This window comes from Hypomesus nipponensis, chromosome 13, assembly GCF_054491055.1.
Source record: "Hypomesus nipponensis isolate SF chromosome 13, ASM5449105v1, whole genome shotgun sequence".
Classification (NCBI taxonomy): Eukaryota; Metazoa; Chordata; class Actinopteri; order Osmeriformes; family Osmeridae; genus Hypomesus; species Hypomesus nipponensis.
Window position 1 is genome coordinate 16,193,562 of NC_140373.1, and position 24,931 is coordinate 16,218,492.

Here is a 24,931-nt window from a genome sequence, read left to right on the forward strand (position 1 = left end):
CATCTCCTTTTGATTTACAGTAATTTTGTACTATAAAAAGTCATCGAAGCTATTCAAGCTCAGTCCCATCGCGGATTTTGCAACTGTAGTTGAAAGAAACTGCAGCAACCCATTTCTTGGTATTTGCTTGGCGAAATTGCTAACCAATTTTCATCATACAATTCACCACGTTCCTTGTTTCAGTTTAACCTTAATTCCACATTCCTCCTTCAAGATTAATATTGTTTTGTTAGATCGTTCATTCATTCATTCAGTAGGTTAGTCTAGTGTCATAGGGGTGAACTAGACAAATAAATGGAAAGTTTTTAGGATGTAGGCCGAAAATGTGCTTCCTGTCTTTGAAAGACCAGCAGCCGCCACTGGTAGGTAGGCACACAGCCCGTCCAATCATTGCATTCGATTCGAATGCCATCAAACCAAAGCATTCAATTATTGCATCCAAACGCAATAATTGGTCGTGTTTATTACAGTCCTGCGAGAGCCACATTTTATTTTACTGTCAGAGCATTTGATTTGATTGGTATCAGGATGTTTATTTCAGCAGTATTATTTCATCAAATATCACAAAGTGCTTCTCAAAAACATTACCTAACCTATCTTTAATGTACACAGAGCACCACCTAGTGGCAGATCACTGCCACTGCAGTTTGTCACTCAAGATGATAAATTAAAAGGCTTCGGGCAGATGCAGAAACCCAGGGTGAACAAGAAACAACTATGATCCAATTATGTCAAAAACACTGATGTAACAACTTAAAATACAATGGATTCGGTTGCTGTACATCAACGGCAGTTTGACAGTTTAAACATTCAGCAGGTCAAAAACAAACACTGAACAGATAGTTGACTATTAATCACTACAGGCAATAATGATAATAATAAGTCAAATTCTATAAAAGAGCACAAGGGCCCAGTCCTTCTGCCTCCACAGAGGTGTGTACATTTTGTTGTTGTAACGTTCAGTGAATTACTGACCTAAGACAGTAAACTCCAATGTGTAACAGATAATGGGTAACAAAAGCAGAACAGATAAGTTTGAGGATAAACTTTTAGCTTTGATGACTGTTCGACAGTTCAATTGTAACTGAGTGAAATGACTGATATTACAATCCTTTTCTGGTTGGGTTGGTTTTAACAGTCAGGCAAAAATAAAGCCGTTTTCTAAAGTTGAAAGCAAACCTATAGCATTTGATTAATGCTTGTGAAAGAGTTTAGTTAAGCACAATAAATTAAATCTTTAACAGTTGAGATGATCTCAAGTTAACTTAGTCAGGCCAATTGGAATAGATTTGGAAGTCAAAGCTATTTAATGAAAGGAATGTACTTCCACCCATCATCCTTTGACATAAAATTATTGTGGGAATAATGCTAACACCATGCATCACCTCCATCATACATTAAAAATTTGTTTCAGAAACAAAACGGAAACATTGCCGCCTCCTAAAAGCATCCCTCATATACATTTTCACAGTATTGCACTAAGAGCACTGCCATGAAATCAACACTTTGTTGCAAATGTTTAGCATGGGTTAACATTTCCAATAGTTAACAGTATGAGATATTTAGGGATCACACTCCACTCATTTTGTGGAATTGAATTCACTTCTGCGAGGGGTGTTAGAAGGACAGGATGGTTTTCTGGATGATGTCCACGCACTCTCTGACCTCGTGCTCCTTGATGATGAGCGGAGGGGCCAGTCGGATTATGTCACCATGGGTGGGCTTGGCCAGCAGTCCGTTGTCACGGAGGTGCATGCACACCCTCCAGGCATCGTAGTCTGGGGGGTACACATACATCATCATCATGGTTCAAATACCCCACTCAGTTCACTGAAGGTATAATGTCTAAATTAAGGATGCACAAAATGTGCCTCAAACTAAATTATGCGCCAAAAATAGAGAAAATTTAACTTTGGCCATTTTCCCCGAACAAGCGAAAACACCAAATAAATTACTGAACAATTACTTTAATGACGTGATAAAATAGCAACCGGCACGGAGCAAGGCTCGCGCCTTTTATAAATGCAGCAAACATGTAGACAGTGAGGAAGCATTTGAAATAGTTAGAGATGCAAACATTACCGTGGTAAAGTTAGATTGAAGTTCAATATTCGGAAAGCCACGATGGATCATCTTATCTTGCTAATTTTACTACATGTTCAGCATGGTTTAGCACCACACGCATGTCTTTACAACCAGCAACCTAGCCAATGCAAATATTTAGGGACCGCCAGCAAACTACTTAAGTAGGGCAAGTAGTCATGGCTTGGACTATTGTTCATTTGTTGCTTGGTTCTTCCACATTTTTGGATTCTATTCTATTCACTGTTTAATGTAGTTTTTGGTTGTAGGCATACAGAGTAAGTTACAATTCTTTCAGCAGTCAGTTATAGACCCAATATTGGCTATTCAAGGAGGGGGGCTCAAATGGCCAAATTAAAATATTTTATTTTACAAATGTATGTATTTTATTTATGTACTTCTGGGTCTGCAACCGAATGGTAATTCTTTAACCTTCCTTTTAAGCAAGTTAGAAAGCTAGAGTAGCATGTTATCAATATGTAACTGGCATTACTTCTCAAATTAAGAGAGTAGTTACTAGAGCAGGGGTTCCCAAACAAGATCATTTTTCCTTTCTTTCATGTGGGTCCGGGTCGGTGATTTTAGCCTATTAAAAGAGCATTATTACTATGGTAAATACCTTTTTTCATATTCATTGCTATTGAAATCAAAACATTTACTTACTTATGCATATTAATCAGTGAAGTTTTTTGTAACTTTTTAATAAATATAAAAAATAAAAAAATGTATCTGGCATTGTTCAGAGGGCCAGTTCAAATGTGTGGGCGGGCCGTATTCGGCCCTTGGGCCATAGTTTGGAGACTCCTGTACTAGAGTGTTAGAGGAGAGGCTCAGTGCCTCTGTCATGCCAAAAACTGTCCGGGTGCTAAAAACTGTCCAGTCTGACATCACAATGCCATTCTGAATCTGTGGCGGATTTAGTGATTTGGGGGCCCCAGGCGAAGACAGGCATAGGGCACCCTAACTCCTATTCTCACTTGTTTCAATCCATATAATAATTATTAATATAATTATAATAATAACAATAACAACAACAACAACAACAACTAGAGAGGGTACAATTTCTGGGAAAATTGCAGGATGTGCTTGTTAGCGTCGGTTGCAGATGGGTTCGTTATTAATTAACTAATTTTTACAACGGATTTCTGTATATTTTGGATAAAAATGCGTATGCCTCTACTATTTATGAAGATTGCATAGATTTAAAAGCAGACATTTGTTGCGGCTCATTTACAATACAAAAAGTGAAGTGTACAATCAAACAGTTGTTTTCTCATTTCCCCTTCAAGAGGGAATATTGATAGCTATAGCAGCCTCAGTTGAAAAGTTCGATAAAATGAAGATATTGGCCAATGCGTTGTAAAACGGTCCTAACTTCTGACACCTAAAGTTCAAAAGTTTGCTGGAAGCGATCATTGTCAGTAACAATGCCAAATTTGGTCTCAGTCTAGGGCCCTGAGTGGAGAAGCTGACCCCGGTAAATTGTGCAACGAACAAGCTAGCCTAGCTTCTGTTGCTAGCCAAACTTCACTGAGCAGCACATGTGCTAGCTGCCGCATCATTGGATACCAGTAGGGTGACCAGATTTAAGTGTGTGAAAAAGAGCACACTTCATCGAGTTGGCGGGGTGGGGGTTGCTTGTCGTGTAGTGCATGCCGCACTATCTGATCAAAATGACAGTTCTCTCTACAGTTATTTAGTCACCCTAAATACCAGTGAACAGAAAAAGGACGTTTCCTTCAGTAGTTTCAGTTGGGCAACCACTTGTTACCCCTCCTCTTTTGTCTTTCTCTTTTGTGCTCCGCTCAGGGAGTTGCGTTTCATTTAGCAAATTGCAAAAAACATTCACTTCACTCTTCTACTGTCTCATATTAACCAACTGAAATGACGTGCTTTGCTGCGCAGTTGCTGTAATTGATGGAATAGTCCACAGTAGAATGGGGTGGGAGGGGAAGCCTGCGTTGACACAAATAGTACCAACAGAGCGTTTGTTCTTTGTTGATACTTTTGGGGAGGGTTATGACTTTTAAATTATTGATTTGTATAATTATTAGGGGCCAAGCAGCAACGAAGCTTCTGTGGCACCTATTGTTTTTGTTAGTTTTATTATTATTATAATGATGATTATGCATAGCAATTGGTGCAAAGTTTTGAAATTTGGCACGGTCTCCGGCTGATTGTTACAAAACTCGGTATACATCTTTTGCATAACGCTGTGAAGGTACTCAAAAGTTTCGGGGTAGCGCCAAGTAATCAAAATGTTATCGATAAGTCAAACCGTTCACGAGTGAAGGCCGATTTATACTTCTGCGTCTCCGTTAACGGACAGACGCACGCACGGAGTCGGACGGACTGGTTGAATTTATACTACTCCGACGGCTCTGCGTGCTGAAAGCAATTCACAACCAGAACAGTAGATGACGCTGCACTGCAATGCTAGCTAGGTTATTGAAAAGTCGGAGAAAATTTACAAATGAACCATTTCATCAATAAAATAAGCACATTTTCAGCAACTACACTGTCCTTTTCTCGTCACATTTTAATTCAGATGCTGATTTACATTTACTGTTTAGCTGAAATAAGAGTTGTAAAAACGTACAACAATGGCGGTCAAAGGATTCTGTTCTCTTGTTGGTCACGGCAACCCCGCCCCCCACCCCTGACGCAATACGGACCAATCATAGCCAAGGGGTATCCGTAAAAAGACGCACGGACAGACGGATAGTCAGGAAAATCAGGAGGCGCACGCAGAGCTCTGCGAGGGCTCTGCGAGGGCTCTGTGAAGACACGCAGAGGGCGTTTCTTGAAGGAAAGGGCGTTCCCCGTGTGCGTAAAAACGCAGAAGTATAAATCGGCCTTTACGAGCAAACGATTTTGACAAAGAGCACGCCAAAACGGACGTGAAGCCTTCTCTTTGCGACGGTTTACCTTATGGAGACAAAACTTTGGAAATGTCATCACGAGCATGTCATCAAATCATTTTCCTACCACAATCACCTTGATATGTCATAATGACTGAATTACAGCTGTTTATACTTGGGTCAAATCTGACAACGCTCTCCACGGGAGAAACGGCTTCCTTTTTAAAAATAAAGTAACCAAAAACCGCATTTCCTAGCAGTGAGAATAACTCACTGGGATAAGACGGGCTCCTTTGAAACGCAAGGTCGTGGGATCGAATCCAGCCACACTCATCAACCAAGTCTTGATACCGGATTATCTGTTTAGCGAAGCCAGGTATGCCACAGTAGCTGTCTAGCAATATAATCATGATGGTAACGATAATGTTTCATTCTCAAGGCATTTATACTCAAGAAGAGTCAGAATTATTGTACTTTGTAGATATAACGCTGCTACATCTAGCCAGCGCATTGTCTCAAAATGACATGAATGTGTTTTATTAAAAGTTTAGCTTTACTTCTTTAGCTACTGAATTTCCATATTGAATGCTGCTTGGCCCCTTCATTGCTGCTTGCGGCTATATTTATAGTCATTATTGACCATATAGTATTATTATGGAGTCTTTCAAGGGGCTCCCTGGCAGCTTGGGGCCCCAGGCAGTTGCCTACTTTGCCTAATGGGTAAGTCCACCCCTGGTTCTGATCCATCGCTATGACAACCTTAAAGACGCTGTAAAGCAAATTCCATGATTTGCTTCTCAGTACATTATATACGTCTGAAATGAGGTTCTGAAAGCATGTACAAGGCGCAATAACTTTGTCGCACTGAAATGTGTTAGAGTTAGACCGTTGAACAATTTGAAGTGAAGCTAGTTTTGTAAATAATAAAAAAGAACAAAGACAACTACAGAGGGTACAATTTCAGGGGAAATTGTAGGGTGTGCTTGCTTGCGTTGGTGGCAGATGGGTCCGTCCCCTTGAGTTTTTCCCTTATAGTGATATTTTCAAGCATTTGGCCTACTTATGTTGCATAATTCATTAAGAACCCCCTTTGAAACAAGCTACTAGGTGTATTCGACTTCATGCAGCACCGGCGGTGCCGACAGTCGGCTGCAGGCGATGCTGGCGCTGCATGAAGTCGAATACACCTAGTGTAACAACGTTGTCACCGGCAGTATTTCAGATGGAATCACGATTCAAACAGTACCATCTCCTAACTGACAATATGCCCCCAAAAACGTAAATAAACTTGACATTTATTTAGGGTGAAATGGCTAATTCAAATAAGTTTGATACGAGCAAGCTAACTGCTGTTTGTGATTGTTTGAAAGGGCCGGAAATGAGAATGTTTCTTTCGACAAAGTTTAGGGTGTGGCATTGAGACAGCGATGCACCACACAAGCTTGAGTTTAAATAGATTATTTTATATGACATTACTTGCTGACATGCAAGTCTTGATTTGCTAAAATGTACATATGCTGCTAGTACACCACGGCATGATACTCGCTGTGCAACATCACATCTATTCACGTTGTATCCATGCGTCGTTGCTAACGTGCGTTCGCACTTTTTGCCACGAAAATGTAAATTTCAACCTAAACTGTGCAACAGAACGTAAATAAAAATACAAGCAAATCAATGGCTACCCAGACGAAACTTTTGACACTGACGTATTCTATGTAGTCAAAATATTGATGGATCCTTTGGGGGGCAAAAAGAAACAAAGAATAAATACATTTGAGAGAACAATGGTTGTGCTCGCTGAAGGCCTGAGCACACCCAATTCAGTGTTCCCACTATGTTGGTTGATTTCTGCCGCCACGGTATCAGAAATACGGCCATACAAAAGGCCGTCTATCAGCAGGGTACATGTCGGAAAATAGCATGGACTTCACACCGCGAGCGGGCATGTGCGCCACTCGCCATTAAAAGGGAGAGAAAGAAAAAAAGAGACTGCCGCTGTGCGGAGGATAACTAGCCAGTTGAGATTGCGTGTGGGCGTCCTTGAGAACTTTAAGTCGTATAACTTATGTTGCCAGTTCATTAATGCCTATTATTGTATTAATCTATAGTTCCTGCGAATGTAAATTAAGTTAACTGGTGATTTTCATTGTTTGTATTCTTAACCTGCTAGCTAAATTGCACATGGCTGTTGATTCGATAGCGATTACTGAACGCCCTTGCCCTTGCTCACGTTTGTATTTTAGGTGCCTATGCTGAAGTAGTTACACTGCATTAAGATAATGTATTTAATAGTGGGTTTATTGTTATTATTTGCTACAGAATGCTTTGCCTATATGTCAAGATCAAATTAAGCAGACAGTTCCGGTTTATACGCAAAACATTTGTTGGAGGCGGCAGGGGGGGGGGGGGGGTGTGTTCGGACAGACCTGCCCCACTGCAAAAAAAATAAAAAATCCTAGCGGAAACACTGCTATTACATTTCTGTGTACAGAAAGCAACAGATGTGTACAGAAGCAACAGATGGCATTCTACCCTGGCGCGCTGCTGTCTCAGGAATGTCGAACGAGTGAAAACTTCAAAATCGTAGAGGAGTATTAATCGTTTTTAAAAGGCCCAAATACAAAACTGACAAACAGTATAGCTACCAGAAGAGTTTCCCGTTAGCGCTCATAACTATGTCAGGAATTTAAAGTTGGCATAGCGACAGTCCTTGCATCAGAACGTCATTGTGATGTCAGGCCCAGACAGTTTTTGAAACACGGACAGTTTTTGGCATGAAACCCTCATTGCATCATAGAGGCATGGTTTAAGCCTCGCCCAAAAAACCCAGAACACAAATGTTGAAAAACTGTTTAACGGTCTTAAATGTCCTGGATGCGGGTGTCCGACTATTCCGTCGCATTGGACACTGAATCCGTCAAATGTATTTCTGTTACGTCATAAAAACTAACCACGTTACTATGACTTCATGTGCTACAGAGCTTTCAACGCAAGCAACAAAGTTAATAAACAGGGCGCCCGACAAAAAGTTCAGCTAAAACGTTGCGCTTTGTCGCATCCAGTTAGGACATTCCAACATGATTTAAAATGTATTTATCATCATAACCACGTTTGGTATTCAATATTTATTTAGGTGCATCCTAACTATAATTTATTAGATCAGTAAACATTGAACCCCGGTGGTTAATGTCAAAGAAGGGTCTGTACCTTTCCTACATGTGCACTTCTGATCCTTAGTAATCTGCTGTACTTCCTAGATGCACCATTTTAGTTGTATACCCATACCAGCAAGTACTAATTTATTGGATTTAGCCATTGCAGCAGCCGTTTGCAAAACCACACAATTGTTGATTCTCTTTTCAAACAAGACCTGTGAGGTGTGTTCAGCCACATCATAACCTACCTTTGGTCTCCTTGATAACGATGGCATTGAGCAGACCCTTGCCCCTGACTGCAGTCACTATGTCCTTGGGGAGCTTGTTAAGCTCGGACCTCAACAGCTGACCCATCCTCTCTGCATTCTCCGCCAGCTTCTCCTCCTCGAGGACCTGGAGAAAACACATGCAAATTAAGTATGGGTCTCTGTATGCAAGGTTTAAATAAAAATGGAGATAGATGGAGGGGGAATAAGATCATTCTGGTTCTGACCTCTAGGGCGGCGATGGCCACACGGCAGGCCAGGGGGTTGCCTCCGTACGTGGAGCCATGCTCACCGGGCTTGATGGTGAGCATCACCTCGTCATCACACAGAACTGCAGACACCTGACAGAGGATACGACAAGTCACATCAGTGAAAACCATGAATGGACTGTTCACATAGCAAATTTTTATTGGCACACCCAAAGTGCTTTAGAGTTGCCACACACAGTATGGCACAGGCCTGCCACCCAGGAGGAACTTGGGGTTCAGTGTCTTGCTCAAGGACACTTTAGGCACATGGCCAAGAGGAGTCCACTGGGATCAAACCACCAACCTTGCAATAACTGGATGACCCTCTCTACCCCCTGAACAATGGCCGCCCCCAAGTACCATGATGTGGCGAAACAACAGAAACGATGAAGCTTTGTGTAAGTAGGAGTGTTGAGTTTTAGTGGGAAGTACAATACTCACAGGGTAGACTCCTCCAGACAGAGCCTTGCCCAGCACCACCAGGTCCGGACGCACAGCCTCATGGTCCACTGCCAGGCGCCGGCCTGTTCGTGCCAGCCCGGTCTGCACCTCATCAGCGATGAACAACACCTGGCAGCCACAAATGGGTGAGGGGAGGGCATAAGTAGAGGCTTCTGTGTCAGGGATATAACCTTGTCACAACACAGCGACTGAACTGGAATGGTGACGCCACAAAATAGACAAAAAAGGTTTTACTCAAAATGGTTGAGGCTGTGGCCCCTACTCACATTGTGTTTGGTGCAGAGTTCTCTGACTTTGGTCAGGTAGCCCGGGTCAGGAACCACCACTCCAGCCTCTCCCTGGATTGGCTCAACCATGAAGGCTGCCACATTTGGGTCTTGGAGAGCATTCTGAAAGACGGAAAAACTCTCAAATCTACTCGGTCAGACATTTATACAGTACACAGGGTTTCCACGCCATCTACTACATGGATGACTTGAAACCCAAAAACATATTGATCTTCCAACAGGTTACTTCAGGCACATGAAGGCATTTAATGTAGTTTCACAAATTTCCCGGACTTTCCCAGAATGTTTTGATTTTATTCGTTTCCATGACTGAAAGACACTTTTACAGGATATTCATGCCAGTGGGAACATTGTACAGTATATGACACCTGTCTGAAAAAGGAGGTAGTAAACATTATTCAAATAATGACTCGGCTATCTGTTTGACATTGTACAAAGCATGTTAAAGTAAAATGGAGCAGATGCGATCCCAATCTAAGGCAGCCAATCCCATATCCTTAAATTTACCTCAAGTGCAGGAATGCTGTTGTAGGGGATGAGCTCAAAGCCAGGCATGAAGGGTCCAAAACCTTCGTAACTGCTCGGGTCGGTGGAGCTGGAGATGGCTGCCATGGTGCGCCCCCAGAAGTTACCATCTGCATTAAAGAAACAGGTTACAACATACAAGACCAAGTGAAACACTGCTTGCTAAAATGCTTCTGTAACATTGCAGTGCAAAGTTTTGTTCCTGGACTTACTCGCAAAAATGATTTTTGCCTGGTTCTTGGGGACACCCTTCACAGTGTAGGCCCACTTACGGGCTAGCTTGCAGGCAGTCTCTCCACCTTCCACACCTAGTTAACAATGATAATAATAATAAATAATTGTAAAAACCCTCCAGGACATCATACAAGTTTGTTCAAATTACAAAACAGCTGTGCGCAACCTATCCAGAGGCCTCCTCACCAGTGTTCATTGGCAGAACTTTGTCGTAGCCGAACATGGCGGTGATGTACTCCTCATAGGCTCCCAGCACATCATTGTAGAAAGCTCGTGAGGTGAGGGTGAGCCTGGAGGCCTGGGCGTTGAGGGCAGCAATGATCTTGGGGTGGCAGTGGCCCTGGTTCACCGCACTGTAAGCACTGAGGAAGTCATAGTATCTTCGGCCTTCCACATCCCACACGTACAGCCCTAAGGCAGGCAGACAAGGACAGAGGGACACCATGCATGAACAGAACATGACATTCGCACGACTCAAATGAGGACGAGGTCACATGGTATGTAGGGCCATGGTATGAAAAGGCGCATGTATAGAAAAGTTTGAGCCGTTTCCACTCTACTTCCTGAACTGCTCCCCTATATGCAATCCACTTCCGTTCTGGTGGGGTGGGTTTGTTTTGCTAGCTAGCTCCGTGCCGACAAAGCACTGATATTGCAGTGACAAAGAGGATATAACATTTACAACATGAAGAAAAGTGGTTCGGGAACGACGTGTGCGGTAGTTGGTTGCAAACACACGAGAAAGCACCTTATCTGTCTGATACATGTGGCATCATTAAACCAAATAATTAGCCTAAGTTTTGATTGAAGATTGAAGAGCTGGACAACAAATGTTCTAATGAATCACCAACTAAAGTCATCTTCTGACATTGCTTTTGCTCCATGTTAAAAGCTCCAAAATGATGGACTGGCAAAAGCTTTAACTATAAATCTACTCTAACCTGACGTTGTAAGACTCATAATTCTAGTCAGAATAAGTCTGATAACTCTCCGTTGGGCTGTGACTATGGGGCATGTTTCAACCGAACTCATAAAACAAATGCCTCTTTGCTCAATTGGATAGACCTACAACCAATCATAGCAACGTAATATGTTGTTTGTTGAAAACTAATTCAACCCAAGCACTCTTTCGTGATGTTGTTGATTACGTTACTGTTGATCATCTGTCCATCATCATATAAAGCCCGCCCTGGCAATTTCATTGGTCCGCCCAACTCCTGGTTTTATTTAGTTTGTCCCCAAAACGAGCCCCTCCAGACCCAACTTCCCTACCAAATTTTTGTTGTGGGCGGGGCCAAGTTGGGCTGGAAGCCAGGCTAAATCTACTCTAAAATGTACTGTATGGCAACAACGTTATCCACAAGTACATGCGACAACGTTGGCAACTTATCCAGTAGTAAATGTCAAACGACAAGTATGTCAAAGTAGTAGAAGCGTGATCCAAGCTAGCATAGACAAATCGACGCTGTGCAAACCACTTCCGGCGGAAATTAATTGCATATGTGTAGAGTTATGGCGGCCCCCTGGTTTTGGCACGTAAACTTGTGTATTCGAGCACTCACCCTCTGCTCTCTCCAGGGCCACAGGGAGAGGGTGGTAGTTGTGGGCGCCGTACTTCTCCTCTCGGGCATACACCTCTTCAGACGTCAGCAGGCGCTCCGACATCAGTGTGGAGGCAGCGGAGGAGGCGGGACGGGTGACTGAGTGGACCTTGCGGGTCAGGGCTGGGCCAGCACGGCTCAGGATGCAACTCAGCTTGGAATACATCCCTCTCGTTAGGTTACGTCACTCTGCACGGTAGTGGATGGGTGAGGATCAAGAGAGAAAGGGAGCATTAGAGATCAGGGCTTGACATGCAGTTTTTACCTGGTAGCACTGGTGCTCCCAACTTTAAAAGGTTAGGCGCACCAGCAAAGATCTGGAGCACCTACCAAAAATGTTCATAGTCTTCTCAGCTCTTAACATTTTGAGTCTGTAACATGACAATGGAGCGCAATGACAAGAAGTGATTGACGGCTAATTTTAACCTATGTAAAATATGAATTAAAGTTAAGAACGTAAAGATGAAGTTTAACCAATTATGTAACGTTGGATAGAATATTAGACCGGTCACTATCAGCTTACAGCAGGCACATACTGTGCAGTAGGCTAACTACCAAGTGTTTTGTAAAGAAATTAAAACAGGTCGCACCATAACGATAATTTGCACTTGCACAAATGTTACTAAATATATTTTGAGGTTGCACAGATACAATTTTGGGAGCATATGTGACCACAATAGTCGCAATTTCAGGCCCTGGAGATTGAGAGAGAATATTAAAAAGATAAAAGCAGGAAACCAGACAAAAAAGTAAGTTAAATTCTCACTGCGGGACATGTAGCTCTGGAACAAAAAGCCAGTAAACACTTGAGTTTAGCCACCTTTCTCCGCCCATTTACTCCCTTCGAACCATTATTATAGATTGAAGCAACATCATATTCCCCACAGATCAGTGAATAAGAACTAAGAGGACAACAGGGCTCTAGAAGGCTCTAGAGTCGCATATGCGACCAAAATTTGTACGGGTGCGACTAAAAATGTTCCTAGATTGCACCGGTGCACCTAACCTCCTCGCATGTGCTGCCTCTCCGGGAACAAAGCTTTTGTTTCTTCTTTGACGGAACTCGCACTCATGGTTGGATCATATTGTGGTCTAAACTAATCAGAGACAGAGATGGGGTGGGTCTTTGCCTCTGGCTGTGGTTCAGATATTCCTGTAGGCCTACACTGTTCCGTGCCGTGTGATTACAGGGCTCGACATTAAGGCTTGTCCGCTTGTCCGGAACAAGTTGATTTTTTTGTAGGGCAAGCGGAAGAGAAATGTACTTGCCCCACTGGACAACTGAACTCAAACAAAATAAAATGCCATGTTACTTCACGTTATGTTCTACTTATTACGTCTATTTTACCGATTTTATTTGACCGAATTCTGCATTATCAAAACAAAAAAAAGTGGCTTTGGCCCAAGATCTCTACAGACCATGCAGCTAATTAAATGCTCAACACTTGAATGGGGGCTTATTAGCTACTTCAAAGAGGAATTATTTACTGTGTCGTCTCAGTTACACTATCAGGGCTATCAGGGATTTGAAATACAGTTTTAAAAGACTTGCTCAGTAGGCAAATGGTGTGAGAGTGATACTGGTTGGAATGCGTGTGTCTCACAGCCATGCGTGACAGTTGGCAGCCTTGTTAAAAGGTGTATAGCATATATTTTATGGTTGAATATTACCTGATATTACGTACATTAACCTATACAAATGCTGCTAATGCTTGCTAGGTACACAGCTGCCAATGCTAGCTAGCTAGAAACTGCACACAGTGCACACAGAACAAATATTAAACGACAAATCTTTACCCGGACAAGTGACGTTTGTGCATGGACAAGTGACACGTTAATGCACTTGTCCAAGTGCTTCAAAAAGTTAATGCTGAGCCCTGTGATTGAAATTACGACTTATGCAGCAGAGAATCAGTGCCATGTAACCGTTACGGAGCTGGGCCATGGAGCTAATCCATGGAGCTAGGATTTTGATGCTAGAGAGAGTGTGGCGAGCTGGTTTAGCCAAGGCCAAAGGGAAAGAAGGCCAAATTACAGGTATTGGCCATCTGAAGGGCATGCGACAGCAAGGGGGGAATCAGACGGCTGAGTGGTTAGGGAGTTGGGCTATTAATCAGAGGTTTGCCGGTTCGATTCCCGGCCGTGCATGTGACGTTGTGTCTTTGGGCAAGGCACTTTACCCTCCTTGCCTCGGGGAGAATGTCCCTGTACTTACTGCAAGTCGCTCTGGATAAGAGCGTCTGCTAAATGACTAAATGTAAATGTAAGGGGGGACCAGCTACTTTGAGCCATGAAATGTTAGGTCTCAGTTCAGGGAAGCACTTTTAAACAGTAACACTTTCAATTTTTAAATGTTTTATTTTGCTTGCAATGTTTTAGTTTGGCAGCTCAGTGAAGCACTTAAAAATATTTGTATTTACAATTTAATTGTGCTTCAAATAAAACCAATATTTACCTACACCTTATTCTTGTTTAAGATCATTTACATAATATGTATATGAATGTATATGGAGCGTGACAAAAAGGTTACCTTAAAATTGTGGCGATGCAAGGAAAAATTTGGGTGCACCTAAATTTGGTGCTGGTGCACCTAAATAAAAAAAAGTTAGGCGCACAAGTGCAACGAGGGGAAAAAGTTAATCTGGAGCCCTGGACAACGTTGTCCTTCTCTGACTGAAGGGTGGGGCATTGAATATGCCCTTACATCATTTACTGAGATTAAGTGCTATTCAGCGACAAGTGCAGGTCTATACAGCTAATCTGCTGAGCAGCACTTCTCTTTCACATGCAACACAATAGAGTGGCCAACCTCATGTAAACCATGGGTCAAAAGTCCTTTCTGACCCCACTGTTTGATGACCATGACTCTGTACCATTTATTATCTTTGTATTACAATAATTGTGACTATAGGGGTAGAATTAGTATATTTGTTATTGTAGTCTTCTCAAAACACATCTAAAACAGTGTTCTCAAGCCTCACGCATTGACCGTGAGGACACACTTGTATTTCTCACCCTGAGAAGGCAACGCCAACCAAGTTGTCCTGCTAACGTTATATACATTAATGGATGAGGCGCAGGCACACAGTGTGGAGTTTCCTGCCGCCAGCACGTATCGTTTTCCCCTGTGTCAAAACAGTCTCGGCTACCGTGGGTTCGTTACTAAGCAACATAGATGCGCGATCACAGGGAACATTCCTGGCCACTGTATGTTCGTTAGGTAAGCAACACACGTGACGGAGAAGCAGTGTTTCCCACACAGACTAATTTGTGGCGGTGCGCCACAGAATCAACACCGGCCGCCACATATTGCATTTCGTTATAAAACATTTTTTATGCTATTTAAAACACACAGCATATTTGTTCAGCTGCATTTCCTTTCCCTACTCTCCCTTCGTCTGTCACACAGACACGCGTCACACACACACACACGCCGTTCTAGTAAGACAGACAGCAATACCAGCGAGCCGCATTACGGTGCGTTCACACTGCAGCGTTTAATGCTCTGCACCGCTGGCTTTCCCATAGTGCACCACGCTCGGGGGCGTGTTTGAAAAGTGAATACAGTTGTAGCAGAGCCTGTTTAAGGAGAACCTTGCCACTCCCTATTAAACCCCATTGTACCGAATTTGGCTGCAGTTCCACCAGAGTTCCACTGGGGGTGATCGCGAGCGAGTGCATGTTGAATGGGAGTCTATGGAGCTAAACGGCTAAATTTGTCTCTTTCGCCTGATTGTCGTTGAAAAATCTCCGATTTGATTGTAGTTTGTGCATGTTCAAAATGGATTATAGGTCGAAAATTGAATGAACGAGTACTTATGTCCTTTTGATTTCTTACATGGTGAGTCATTGTTGCCCATAACACGCTAGCATTCTGCTACTGAATGCTGATTGGTTAGTAAAGGACTGATACGACCAGAGCTCCCGCTTGATGGCATCCGAAGCGGAATCAGAATGTCGGAGCATTAGCAACAACATTAGCAAGCCAAAACTCTTTCAAGCATGTGTATTGACAGGGAGAACCTAACCTGTCAGCTGTGTTGTCGATGCCCTGAGAGAAAAAAGTAAGTGACCAGAGCTTGCCGTCAAGCAGTAGCTCTGGTCGTACGATGTGTATGACGTCAATTACATTTTCAAAAGCTTTTTAGAACAGAAAGGCGACTTTAAAAAAAATCTAACAGCCAGCAGTGTGTATTTTTTTTTGCCTCCCCTTTCGAATTCAGAATTCAAATTATTAGACAAAAAAATTATAGCCTGAGAAAAGTGGATTTTGAGGGGTACTGCTCCATAGACCTCCATTCATTCTGCACTCGCTCGTTAGCGCCCTCACATGGAACTTCAACCAGTTCAGAACCCGGAAGTTTCCCGAGAGTGGCAGTTCTCTCTATATTAGACATTTTCTGGTTGTAGTTCTCCAAGGTCACTGTTGTAGTTTGTGTTAAACGGTGTCATGGACAAGTGTGCAGACTTGGGTTCATGTACTTACAATATCGATCATTATTGATATAAATATAGGTGCTCCTGTCTCAATCAAAATACAGCTTTTACACGGCATGATGCAAGGAATCAGATACATTGACTAGATGTTGCATGATCTTGTCAACTAGGCTATAGTACAGCACTTCATACATTTTTCCAGTAACATTCGCTAGGTTATGGCCACTACACATTTACTGTATGGCTAGCGAGTGACAGCCAACCAGCATTTCAACGTTGAATGTCAATCGTGTGCCGGGTGAACTAGACTAGCTAGACTACTGTAGGATGCAGCTAGCACAGATTAAAGTTAGAGCTACGTAGGTGGCTAATGTGACGAGACTGAATTTAACACACCAGGGACACCGAAAACCTTGGCAACCCTGAGCCAGGTATATATTGTTTGTTAACATCTCTTTAAAACGTACAGAGGCATATAAAACAAGACTGGGTGTGTAGACACATACGATACGTTTCTCCTACATCTTGAAACCTAGAAAATGTTTACCATTACCAACGGTTGCTATGTTACAAGTAGGGCTGCAAATAATGATTTTCTGTAATCAATTATTCTGTCAATTCAAATACAAACAAATACAAACATTCTGTCAATACAAAAACAAACAAAAGCATTCATTTCCAACCTTTTATTCAAAAACAGAACTAACAGTGCAAATTCACAGCGCAAAAAATCTTCAGAATGTGCACAACAGGCACACAATTTTGAAAAGTTATTAATATTAGCGTGGATTTAATGCTATTTTCCAAGATGAGCAATTTATTTGAGTTTTGTTTAAAACTTTATTGAAAATTGAAAGGTTGTGGAAGTAGGCCAGACTTTATTAGAATAATCTGGTGTATATTTAAGATTTGACACAATTTTGAAAAGTTACGATTTGCATGGATGAAAAGGGGCGATGTTTTTTGGGGGGTATTTCACACTGTTCCTTAAGGTCTCCAAATAAGTGATGTAACACTGGTTTGGCTGAAAATGGCCCGGGTGCTTTTCTATGCCCCCTGAAAAATCTAATTTTCCCGCGAAAAAACACTAGGTTTTCTCCTTTTACAGTATGCTCACGAATAATAGATAATAATAACAAATAACAGAGCTGCGGAGCAAAGACGCAACACGGCCAATAGCACACTGAAACAAAGGTGGAGACTTGAAATAAAAACAAGTACAAAATATAGCTGCAAGCAGCAATGAAGGGGCCAAGCAGCATTCGATACGGAAATTCAGTAGCTAAAGAAACAAATCATAAAACACAGTCATGTCATTTTGAGACAAAATGCACTGGCTAGATGTAGCAGCGTTGTATCTACAAAGCACAATAAATAGTATAAGTGGTTCTTCTTGACTATAAATCCCATGACAATGAAACGTTATTGTTACTATTACAATTATACTGCTAGACAGCTACTGTGGCGTCGCTTAACAGATAATCCAGTGTCACGACAAGCTCGATGACTGTGGCTGGATTCGATCTTACGACCTTGCAATTCAAAGGAGCACGTCTTATCCCAATGAGCTATTCTGGCTGCTGGGAAATGCTGTGTTTGGTTACTTTATAAAAAAAAGGAAGCTGTTTCTCCCGTGGCGAGCTTTGTCAGATTTGACCCAAGAATAAACAGCTGTAATTCAGTCATATTTTGACATATCAAGGTGATTGTGGTAGGAACATGATTATATGACCTGCTTGTGATTACATTATCAAAGTTTCGTCTCCATACGGTAAACCGTCGCAGAGACATGGCCTCACGTCCGCTTTGGCGTGCTCTTTGTCAAAATTGTTTGCGCGTTACTCGTGAACGGTTTGACTCAACAATAAAATGCTGATATCTTTTTGTCGGCATGGTCTGAAGATGATCTGTTACAATTTTCATGAAAATCTAAGCAACGGCCTAGGACGAGTTCGTAAAAGTAGCAATTTCTTAAAATACAAATGACGGAAACACTTTTGGGACGACAATGACGCCATAAGGTTCATTCGAATCGTCTGCATCTAAGGAATCCAATGAAACCTCACCTAAGAAAAAAAGGTCTCATGGCTCAAAAGTTATTGGCGTAAACGCACCTCCAACTTTGACGCCTTGGTGGCGCTATAGTGCTTCAGATTTCTACATGAAACTTGGTGACGATAATCAGGAGACTGTTCCAAATCAGTGTGCCAAATTTCAAAACTTCACACCAATCAGTGGTATGGGCTGCCATAGACTCCTAGTCCTAAGTATAATAATAATAATCAGTGTTGGGGTAGTCACTCAGAAAAAGTAACTAGTTACAAGTTACTAGTTACTTCTGGAAATTGTACCTAGATTACTAGTTACTGCATTTGAAAAGTAACTTCACTACTAGTTACTTTACTTTCAATTTTTTTAAGCAAAGGTCCAAATTTACTGCAAAGATACATAGACAAACATCATGGCCCTTTCATCACTATTTATTTTTCCATTTTCAATAAAGGCCATCTCTTAGCCTTTCCACAGTGTATTGTAATTGTAAACATGTCAAACAAAATGGCATATAAAACTCACTTGAACGAAATTAAGCCTGTCCACACTCTGACCAAAGAAATATGCCTCACTTTAAAATCTCATTGAGTTGACAGCAGTTTAAAGACACCTCTCGCCTGGACGTAGAGTGCATTTTACTGTAATATGTTTGTCCTTTCGACCAACAAAGTTAAAATAATGAGAATATCGCCACTGGCTGAACCCTCCTGTCTCCGTCTCATCCATTTTCCCGCTTGCCTCCTACGCCAGCCCAGGCTCTGCGCCAACCTAGTATCATGTGATACTGGGTTGTCAATAGGTGCGTTCGACTTCATGCAGCGCAGGCGTCGTCTGCAGCCCGGCAAACTTGAAGCAGCCAATGGCATTCTCAGATTCAAGGCAGCCACCTGCAGCCGGCTGCGGCGCTGCATGAAGTCAGCCCATGTCGAACGCGTCTAATGTCTACGCACCAGCAGCTACGTCACTCAAATCACTCAAATCGGTCTCTGTGGCAACGGTGCCCAGACAAGCAAGCACACAGGCAAGCATGCAAGCGCCACTCAGAGAACTCTTCGGACTGGCAAAAATGGCTTGGGTAACGCAGGAAAACGCATTCCTGAGGTCTAGTAAAGTAGTGTAGTTACCAATACTTTGAGTGTAATGTGTTACTGTAATCCGTTACTTTGTAACTCGTTACCCTAAACACTGATAATAATAATAATAATAATACTAACAAAAACAATAGGTGCCACAGCAGCTTCGCTACTGCTTGGCCCCTAATAAATCTATTGTGTCTACACAACACTGTTTTCAACAGATTGACTAGATATCATTTGAAATTATTACGTTAGTTGTTTCCACTTCAATTGTCGACGCAAACAGGATTGCCTTAGGTGGGTTACAGCACTATCCTACATCAGTACAGCTTAGCAAACAAACTATCATGATTCAACTTTAGCTATCGTGCTGTAAAATAGATCTGGACAAACATGCATCTTTTACATTTTACATGGTTATTTATTTGAATGAAACAGTTAGGAACATGAAATAATGTTAGCCCCATTGCTAATAATAATAATATCCTTGCAAATCAGCGTTAATAAAAAGCAGACAAGCTGGAGTCTAGCTAACATTTGACAAATGTGTAATTGAGGGTCGAACTGCACAGGGATCTTCTTAAAGACAACATCACACACTGCCCCGTCGAGCGTTTGGTTCCTTAAGAGGCCTCTGAAATGTATCAGCATTCCCTCTACAGCCTGGAACACTGGATTTACCACCATAGTCCATTTTCAATATGCTAGAAAAGCGTTCTTTGTAATTCTGTGGCAGTACAGAGCAGCGTGCCGCTAGCTAAAAGTGTCGTAGATCTACGCGACCTCCGTTTATGTTCCTGGACCAGAAAACCAGAGGGCGGAATGTTGGGGCGTGACAAAGTTGATGCTGCACGTCACAACTTGCACTGTTTCAGAAGCTAGCGTTTGCAAGTTGCAGTTTCAAAAAGTGGAATTTTGATGTCTATTTTACACACAAAACTGTCATTTTTCAACTATGAGAAATAGGGATGGGTAACGTTAATTTTTATCAATACCATTTTTTATACTGCTTAACGATTCAAGTCTTTATCGATACTTTTCTTTTTAAAGTAAAACAGAACAAGGGGAACGTGTTGCTCTCAGGAGGAGGCTGGCTAAAAGGAGCATATAGGCACAATGGATCCTGACTCTCTGACGCTAAATCTAAATCTGTCCACTACAGATGTACTATCCACAACATGGATGAGTAACTTGACTGCGATTGGTTGGTTGACGAAAAGTGACATTGTCAAGCTCATTGACTTTATGAAAAGTTGAACACGTTTCAACAAAAGGCACCTGATATAGCTAAATGACCAGCTAATCAAACCCAAACCTTCCTTATCTTGTCTCTATTATGTTCTGTCTGTTTTGTTTAACTTAAGCATCCCACAGAGCCATGCTTGCGGTGACTATGTTTTGAATGATCAGCAGTGAGGGGGGGGGGGGGGCTTGTCTTTACTCACACAAACAATAGTTGCACTGTTGAGCCCTGAATTGGTTTATTATTGTCAAGGTAATGACAAAGGAAAATCGGTTTTGCAATCAATCGCCCTTTAAGCTATTTTCAAAGATGAGTGATTTTCTATCATTTTATTTGAAACTTCATAGAAAAAGTAAAGGCTGTGGAAGTATACCAGACATTGTTAAGATACTCTGGTGTCTGTTTGAGGTTTTATATTCCCAAAAATATACACACTGTTTCGATGTATTTAGTGTGAAATGCTCCCACACCTTGGATGACTTGGGTCGTACTGATTTCTCTGCCTCCGCCATGTGTTTCAGAACAACGTTACTCAACAACATCTCGATGGCCTTTCCTCTACCTCCGCTCCGTGCTCAACTAAACTTTTTTTTAATACTCAAACATCTCTGCGACATATTGAGTGGCGTAATAATCGCACGCACAATGGATCGATAACTAAATTTGTTGCCAACACTTAATAATCGATTTGTTGTTGCAGCCCTAGTTACAAGAAACAAGAAACCAATCCGATTGGCCAACGCTAGCGTTTTCACGCTCCTCATTTACATAAAGTTGAGAAAATCCAACTTGCAACGCTCCGTTCGCCTTGCCACAATGCTTTACGCGAGTGTCAATGCTCCGCTCGCCTTCCCACAATGCCCTACACGATCGTCAATGCCTGGTTTCATTTTAAATGAATTGGAAGCCGACGCCCCGCTCCACTGCAGTGTGAACGCACCGTTAGTAGCGTTGCTAAGTCTAGGACAGTTAAGGCTACTTTTCGCTAAGTATCTACGAACATGTCTTAATCTGCTAGACAAGTGGGTTCCCCTTCGTTCTTTTGGTGAGCAGTCTCATGAGTCCTACTTACGCTGTGTCTTGAGGACCCTGTCTAATATAATAAACTCATTGAAAGGCAAGGACGTGGCGGCACATAACAGGTGTAGGAAAACCAGGAGGGCAGACACCAACACAAGAAAAAGAGGAGACGAAGAAAAAGACTCAACGAAAGTTATGGCTAATGACATTGCTGTGTGGCTAGTAACTTTGGAAAACCACTAGCCACATTGGCTGGTGAGCAAACATTTCTTGTCAAGCACTGATTCCAAGTATAATATACTGGATCTATAAATCATTTAGACAAGCATCTATTGAATATGACTCCAATGTGAAAATAACCTATACTTGGTAAGCATCCAATCCAGTCAACACCACAGACTAAGTTAATCAATAATCTGCTCCTGACCATGGTAAACTGCTCAAATTGGTAATGGAAGGTGATAGGCTGGTGGTGGAGCTGCCCCTCAGGCACACCCCCAATACATCACAGCCAAAAGCTAAATAAAGACAAACCCACGTGCCACTTGAGTTCATCATAGCTGACAAACTTAGGATGTCCCTAGTATGTTACAATCAGCCAAAGCATGACAAAAAAAAAAGCAGGTTTACCAAGTCTACAAGCAGTAAATCAAAAAATAAATAATGCAATCAACAGGTGACACGGTGATATAATTAATACCATTATCTTGAAAGTGTAGCCCCACTAATCAAGATACAGGGTTAGGGTTAAATCAATCAATCAATCAATAAATGTATGTCCTGGAATGTATAACTTTTCAATCAAATGTTAACCTGAGATTGATTTGAATTCCACCGTGTCGTCAAACCCTTTTCGTCAAGCCCTTTTGAATGTTTAACCGATCATTACAAATAAAATAAAGATCAGCGTTTCCATTTCGGAGCAGATAAAACTATGTGCTGTCCTCTGTCGGACTTTGTTCGGGCTCTTCTCATCATGACACAGACTGAACTGATGATGATGATTATTTGTAATGATAAGCAACACAGATCCAATCGGCAATTTCATTAAAAAATACATTTGCAATAACACATGTAAGGTTTAAAGTTAAATCTGACAGATATACAAAAGTAATTATGCAAAACACTCGAGGCTCAATGGAAATGAAAGTAGCCTACCAACCAATAAGGGTCTATCTAGTTCAAAACAAATGATTTTATTTATTTTTTGCCAGTGTCGTTTTGGTCTTCTACCCAAAACGGCGCACCGTCCAATTCAAAAACACTACTAGTAGCTAGCCGCCTACATAAAGTCACCTCAATGATACAGCTATAAAACAGATTATCCTCCTCCCCCTGCATCAGCCACACCAACTTCATGGAAAAGTACCCGTGTGGTGATTAGCCAGGTAGATAATGCTAGCTAGTAGTAGTAGGGGACTTGTTAGGCAACATCAGAAAACTGCGTAGCTAACAAGTTAAGCTAGTGCTAGCTTGCACATTTTATCACCATACGACGAGCTATTCATGCACATGGCTAAATGTGGATAACGTATGTGTACTATTAGCAAACAATAACAGTTCTACAATTCATTTTTAAGACCAAGCCAAGCTAAGTTTCCGGCCACAACAGATGTTAGCGTTAGCTAGCGTAATGTAGTACAGTTACAAACCAGCGCCAGTTTCACCATGAGTTATATAGCTCTGATACTGCGACCATATATGATATCAGTCAAATTACCGATAAAATGCGATCTCCTTCTGAAGTTTTATTGTTTAACCGTCCGTCGGAGTACTACGAATCCTCAGTGCCGCTTGTCAGATCACCGGTGTATACGAGTGTGGAGAGACTCTCTCAGAGAGCAAACGTGTCAGAGGACGTCAATTTGGAGCATTTATGTCAAGACGCAACCTGAACGTTGCAACAAACTAGGCGGAGCGTACACTCAAAATGAGCATGGAGCCTACAGTACATGGCAGAATTACGTTAAAATATTTTAAATGTCGTCTGTAGTTTTTGCCTTGTATGACTAACATCACATGCATCTATAGACAATTGAACTTACCCAAATAAATATTGTCACAAAATCATTTATCTTGCACATTGGATCAGTGAAAGGAATTTCAAGAAGGGCATCTTGGTGTGATTGTTTTCATAGTCACGCAGGTACTGTGGCCCACCCGTGCACAACACAACAACATTAGCAAAGCAAACAAAAGTTGAAAACACAACATTAATACACAACGACATTAACAAAAACGAAACATTTATAAACACGCTGTATTAAAAATAAATAAAACTACTTATAACACCACAACATTAAGTGACAACACAACAGCGTTGGTTCACACCACCAACATTAGCCAAGAACACACCAACATTAGCCAAGAACACAGCAGCATTAGCCAAGAACACAACAGTGTTGTGTGTTAATGTTTGTACTGTCTTGTACTTTATCCTATAAAGTATTATCCAATATATAGGCCTACAACGTCCGTGAGTTCTTGAGTCTTTTATTCAACTGTGTCACGAACCCGGCTCAGGGGTTGAGACAGAACAAAGGGGAACACATGCGCGAGACCTATGCTGTGGTAAATTATTAAAGAATAACATAACATAACTAGACATGAGGTATGCAAGTCAGTAAGTCAGTGATGTACATGTGTGTGAGTGTCTCATGATAGCAAGCATTGATGAAAGGTGTATTAACAAAAGTCAAAAGGTTGCCACAACTCAAAACAAAAGAGTGCTGCGGACAAACGGAAGGGCTGTCTCTCTCTTCTGAAGTCCTCTTTAAGGGGAGGAAACCACCGGGCCCAGGTGTAGCCACTTGATGGCGGAGGAGGCCATCACACGCCCCCCCAGAAGACGGGGACACAGGGTGTCACCGAAACCCAAACCCGGCCCAATCAGCAGCAGCCAGCGCACCCACAGCAAACCCCCGCCCAGCCTTCCAACGACCACTAACCCATGGGCAAACTACGACCAACGAGCGAGCAACGACCAACGGACTTAAGGGCTAACAACGCCCCTACGGGCAAGCAACGACCAACGGACCTAAGAGCAACCAACGAATATTTAAGCGGCTGAGGATGACCCTCTGCCCCCATCCCTCAAGACAGGGCACTCCTTCTTCCCATGCCCCAATCCCTGACCATAATGACAGCCACCCCCACCTGGCCGAACCCCATGGTCCGTAGGAGTGCTGCCAAAATCGACCGCACCAAACCTTTTTAGCCGCTTGCCACCAACCTCATTGCCATAACGGTCAGCGAGCCCCAACAGCTGGTCATTCAACAACCCCGCCAACAGCTCTTCCGACGGAGCCCCAATAAAGTCCCCCACAGCCGCCAAAGCCACCAGGCCAAGGTCAATCTTCCACCTGAAGTGTCGGCCCCA

At 42.2% G+C, this 24,931-nt stretch overlaps 1 protein-coding gene across 1 annotated transcript; it reads right to left on the bottom strand.

Moving 5' to 3' along the window:
• Positions 1 to 460: 460 nt before the first annotated feature.
• Positions 461 to 23,431, bottom strand: oat (ornithine aminotransferase). The gene is made up of 10 exons (XM_084670713.1): positions 23,273 to 23,431; positions 11,686 to 11,913; positions 10,310 to 10,534; positions 10,102 to 10,197; positions 9,872 to 9,999; positions 9,344 to 9,466; positions 9,057 to 9,185; positions 8,595 to 8,708; positions 8,350 to 8,494; positions 461 to 1,778 (listed from the first exon to the last, which is right to left on the bottom strand). Exons 2-10 carry the CDS (start codon positions 11,888 to 11,890, stop codon positions 1,618 to 1,620), a joined length of 1,326 nt encoding a protein of 441 aa, XP_084526839.1. The 5' UTR covers positions 11,891 to 11,913; positions 23,273 to 23,431; the 3' UTR covers positions 461 to 1,617.
• Between the last annotated feature and the right edge of the window lie 1,500 nt (positions 23,432 to 24,931).

Coding starts and splice junctions, on each gene's coding strand:
- oat (XM_084670713.1), bottom strand. CDS start 11,890: ATGTATTCCAAGCTGAGTTGCATCCTGAGCCGTGCTGGCCCAGCCCTG. Junction 10,000..10,101: donor GGCAAAAATCATTTTTGCGA/GTAAGTCCAGGA, acceptor TCTTTAATGCAG/ATGGTAACTTCTGGGGGCGC. Junction 1,779..8,349: donor CGTTATCAAGGAGACCAAAG/GTAGGTTATGAT, acceptor TGTACCCCCCAG/ACTACGATGCCTGGAGGGTG.